This window comes from Malus domestica, chromosome 04 (assembly GCF_042453785.1).
Source record: "Malus domestica chromosome 04, GDT2T_hap1".
Taxonomy (NCBI): domain Eukaryota; kingdom Viridiplantae; phylum Streptophyta; class Magnoliopsida; order Rosales; family Rosaceae; genus Malus; species Malus domestica.
The window spans coordinates 3,549,648-3,554,954 of NC_091664.1; the positions used below are offsets into that span (position 1 = coordinate 3,549,648).

Genomic DNA, 5,307 nt, shown 5'->3' on the forward strand with positions numbered 1-5,307 from the left:
AGTGAATGATTTAGTACAAATGACATTAGGAAATATTGTGAGAGAATGATCTCTATTTATAGAAGAGAGTTTTTAGTTTCATTTTGACATTGACATGTGCCGTGTTGTGATTGGCTTCTGATGTTGACACGTGTCGCGCTATGATTGGCTTATGATGTCGACACGTGTCGCGCTGTGATTGGCCTCCTGGTTGGAGGGAAACTCTTCTGGGTCCTTGACGGTATAACGTTGACTGATGCTCAGTAATTTCGGGATTAATCAAGTATGGTACAAATAGTCTCAATGATCTACATCGTATATTCTAATTCATCATGTATAGATTATCTTTGGAAAAAAACTAGACAAATCCAACATCGTTAAGGGATCCTATTGTAAGAAAGACAATAGACGAAAACGGTGATTCAAAGAAAAATTAAACGAATCACCATTTATTTTAGCAGTCATATGATTTATTAGATTTACGATGTAAATGAAAGAAAGACCTAAAGATAGACATGAAACGAAGTGAATGTGAATCCTACAAAGTCATCACTCAAGTACGTTAATTTGAGAAATCTCTCAACTAAAGCTCAATGAGAAAATTGTAGCAATAGTCCCTTAACTTTATTCTAATTGGAACAGTGGTTCATCAACTAAAAATCTGTAACCATTGGTTCCTTAACTCATCAAAACGTGCAACTATAATCTTTTTCGTCAACTCCGCCAAAATGAGTGGTGTTGGAAGAACCATTGCAACAATTTGGTTAAGGTGGAATGATCATTACTCCAATCGAATGATCATTTATCCAATTGAGTTAAAGTTAAGAGATCATTCCTACAATTTTCTCATTTGGTTTTTCATATTTGCCTTTTGATTCAGCATCACGTGCGTGACACGTGACTTATTTTGATAGAAGTTCTAACGAAGTTGACAAAAAAAATTATAATTACATGCTTTGATGAGTTAAAATATCAATAATCACATATTTTTAATTAAAGGAATGTTGTTCCAATTCCCTTAAAGGTTGAGAGGCTATTGCTGAGTGAAAGAGGAAAAGGGCAGTCAATGTCTGCAAATGAGGAGAGAGCAGATTTATAGATTTCTGGGGGGGGGCCACGTACAAATGTCAATCGCCGCGTTGAATGTCCGGCACTCGGCACAGAAACCATCTCAATTCTCAATTCTCAATTCTCGAGCGCGCAAGGCGTGCGTCAAATATGAAGCGCGCGTACGAGTGCCTTTTCTATTTGGGGCCTGCATGCAATTTTACAAAAGATGGACAACCAAATAGAAAATAGTCGGCGCGGTTTATTAACCTTGTTGATGTTTCTGACGGCTAACGGTTTCTCAACAAGCTCTAACACAACAAAGGATTCTTTGTAGTGTGAAAAGGGGAATTTCTCAAACATAATTAATCTTTTTGAAGTACGGTAATAATGTAGATAGCACGATTGATATTTGAAAAATACTGAGGAGGCTATATTTTGAGATGTTATGTATTGGTATATCACATGTTTATTAATAAAATGGTATAAGGCAATCTCTCAAAATTCACATTTTTGTTGTTGCCCTTGATATTTTAGTGACCTAAGTTAATGGTATCATAACACGAGTAGTTTATCAACGCTTTATATGGCAGGGCTAACACACCCACAACAAAGTTGTACCATTATAAAGTTGTACCACTATATTTATGCTAGCCACAAATATATACTGTTCTTGCATTGTTTTCGCATCAATGTGAGTCGAGCTGAAGATCTTCTTTAAAACATAAGACAACTATGTATGATTAGACTAAAACTAAGTGTGTTTGATTGCTTTAGACTAAAGACTAGCTGGTATGTTTTGATTGTTTTATAGCCTCTTCTTTTGTGGTTGAATACAAATTTGCTTCATATCATAAGATAGCAACTGCTCACTCGTTTGCTTAATTAATCTGTACACATGTGAACTCTCTGCATTCATACATACCAATCAACTAGTCCTTTTATTGTCACCTATATATGTACCATCGATCATTAATTCAGTAGTATCTAAGAGTATCTAACCATTCGTCCCCTTTTGATTCTAACATTAATAGCTCAATTATTGTATGTTCTTAATGAATACTTGTAACCAAACATATCGAAGCCGAACATTTTTGGCCAAAATTGCTCTGAGGTTGACATTCATTTTGGTGCCTGAGATTTGAAATCGATAGAAGTGATTTCTCAGTTTGCCCACCGTTGATCATTTTGGTCATTCTGTGAAAAATCTTTGTTAAATAAAGACCAAAATAACAAAATACCCTCAATTTAATAAACAATGGGCTAAACAATTTTTGTCATTTATCTTTATTCAACGAAAAATTTTCACAGAATAAAAGTCAGGGACTAGTTATATTGATTTTAAATTTCAAGAACCAATTAAGGAGCTATATCAATTTTAGAGAGAGTTTTAGCTAAAAAGACAAAACTTTATATGTTAATGCTAACTTGATAGCTAAATTTGATATAAGTTGGTTCACCAAGTCCGTAGTCTACCGAGTGTATTACATTGAAAACCTTTTAATTTTGCTCCTTTTTCCCTTCAAGAGCATGCATGTTCCTTGATAATCCATACATCCATTATGCAATGAAAATATCATTCCTTCAAACGACGTCCATAATTACTAGGAAATAATTAATAAATGGATTAAGTTAGCCATTTATATCCATGTAATCTCTAGTTCCACAAGACAATTGTCAACTTCTCATTTTAAACTATTGGTTGTGTCTCAGAGTGAACGTTGACAATTTAAAAATATGAATATTAACGATCTTATCTTCAAATTAAAGTGACATTATAAACACGAGATTATATTCTCGATATAGTAACTTAATTAATTATAACTGTCGAAATTTAATTTTTAATTGGCTTAGAATAGAGAGACATAACCTAAACATGATATGACACGATTTGACCTTAGTGTCAATTTATATGTACATTGCTTTTTCCGGCCAAAAAATGAAGAGAAAAAGAAAAAGAAAAACTCCATATATTTGAAACTTTGAAGTCAACATCAAGGGAACCAGCTAAAAATAAAAGAAGGGGCTCTTTTTCTAACATAGCCGCAACAGAGAAACAGAGTGTACGTGGCCTTAAAAGCCAACCGACCACTTAAATTAAGCCCTTGGGAATTTTGATGTTCCCAGTCAAATACTCGCCAAACATGCTTTTACTTTTCTTTCACTATTATTTTCTTATGACCCACATGACACAAGTTTATCACACATCCCCTCTCAGCTCCTCCTCCATAACCTCTCTCTCTCTCTCTCTCTCTCTCCATTTGTATATATACCTCTGCCTCTCATCTCACAACATAATTCAGCCAGCCACTCTCTCTTCCTCTCTCTCTCTCTCTCTCTCTCTCTCTCTCTATAGCTCTCTAATTCTTTGAAGTAGAGCTATAGAAATGGCTTCCATGATTCAAATGCCTACCACAAACATGAACCAACATGTGACGTTTCCCAAAAACATTGGGATACGCTCGGTTACTTTTGGGCAAATTTGTCTGGCAAAAAAAACTGAAGTGGCAGCTGCCACGAGACACGCAGTTTCTATGTCCGCAGCAGCAGTCGCTGAAGTGGTAACAAGAAATACTACTGGAGCCAATATTAACAATACCAGCTCTAGCACTAGTTTGGCTGATCAATGGAGAGAAATACAAGGATCAAACAACTGGGAAAACCTGGTGGAACCATTGCACCCACTTCTCCGGCAAGAGATCATTAGATACGGAGACTTTGTCACAGCGTGTTACAAGGGCTTTGATCTCGACCCCAACTCCAAACGCTACCTCAATTGCAAATACGGAAAGAAAAACATGTTCAGAGAGGTTGGAATGGAAAATTGCGGTTATGAAGTCACCAAGTACATCTACGCCACTCCAGACATCAACATCCCAATCCAAAATGGAGAGTCGTGCGGCCGTTGGATTGGATATGTCGCCGTCTCATCAGATGCTGCGGTTAAGAGGCTTGGAAGAAGAGATATTATTGTTACCTTCAGAGGCACTGTTACAAACCCTGAGTGGGTTGCAAACCTAATGAGCTCACTCACTCCCGCAAGGCTCGATCCTCATAATCCAAGAAATGATGTAAAAGTGGAATCTGGGTTTTTGAGCTTGTACACGTCAGATGAAAGCCAAAGCAAGTTTGGACTAGGAAGTTGCCGGGAACAGCTTCTTTCTGAGGTGTCGAGGTTGCTAAACAAGTACAAAGGTGAGAAGTTAAGCATAACTATGGCAGGACATAGTATGGGGAGTTCATTGGCTCTTCTTCTTGGTTATGACATCGCAGAGCTCGGGTTAAACCGAGATAATTCCGGAACGAAAACACCGATTACAGTGTTCTCGTTCGGAGGCCCAAGGGTTGGAAACTCGGGGTTCAAGCAAAGGTGTGAGGAATTGGGTGTGAAGGTGTTGAGAATAGTTAATGTGAATGACCCCATTACCAAGATGCCTGGGGTTGTTTTCAATCATGAAAATTTTAGGGTTTTGGCAGGTGAGGGGTCATTTGAGTTCCCATGGAGTTGCTCGTGTTATGCACATGTGGGAGTTGAACTAGTACTTGATTTCTTCAACATGCAAAACCCTTCATGTGTTCATGACTTGGGGACTTATATTAGCTTGCTCAAATGTCCAAAGAGAGTCCAGATTCAAAAGGAGGGAGCGGATTTGATGAACAGAGCTAGAGAACTGCTCTTGAAAATGGATATGAGTGCTCGAAATCTCAACATGCAGCTGCCGATCCCATGGAGAAGTGCTTCTGGTAGCAGTCCCACCAGCAACATGGTGAACCTTCAGGTTCAATCGCAAAGAACATAATTGTTCATAAAGTTTAGGGTATTTATATGTATACCAACTTCATCCCCACCCTTGTAATTTTTGTTTAGGAAGGGGTTTGTGATTAGAATAGTCATGATCTAATGCATAAGCTTGTACATTAGGAAATAGTTGATAACCTCTGGAAAGAAATCGATCAAGAGGTTAAAAGTTTTGCTATCAAATGAAACTACTATATGATTTATCAAATGAAACTACTATATGAATATATATAGGGTTAGCATCCATGAACATACGCTTTTTGACACTTATTTTGTAGAATCCACTTCAAAATGTATTTCAACGATTTGAACTATATATATTATAGTGCATTATTCTTAGAACATCCTTGCAAAAAAATTAGACAAATCCAAAACCATTAAGACATTCATTTGAAGTGAAGAAAATGGACGAATATAGTTTTACAAAGAAAAACTAAATTAATCCAACAATCATATGGTTTTGGATTTGGGTGATTTTTTTT

The 5,307-nt window shown here is 36.8% G+C and overlaps 1 protein-coding gene across 1 annotated transcript; it reads left to right on the forward strand.

The window, feature by feature from the left end:
* The first annotated feature begins 3,326 nt into the window (after positions 1-3,326).
* Positions 3,327-5,038, forward strand: LOC103443599 (galactolipase DONGLE, chloroplastic). Its single transcript, XM_008382474.4, has one exon. It carries the CDS (start codon positions 3,414-3,416, stop codon positions 4,824-4,826), a length of 1,413 nt encoding a protein of 470 aa, XP_008380696.1. The 5' UTR covers positions 3,327-3,413; the 3' UTR covers positions 4,827-5,038.
* Positions 5,039-5,307: the final 269 nt, after the last annotated feature.

What these genes read in the sequence shown, in the direction of transcription:
- LOC103443599 (XM_008382474.4), top strand. Translation starts at nt 3,414, where the DNA reads ATGGCTTCCATGATTCAAATGCCTACCACAAACATGAACCAACATGTG.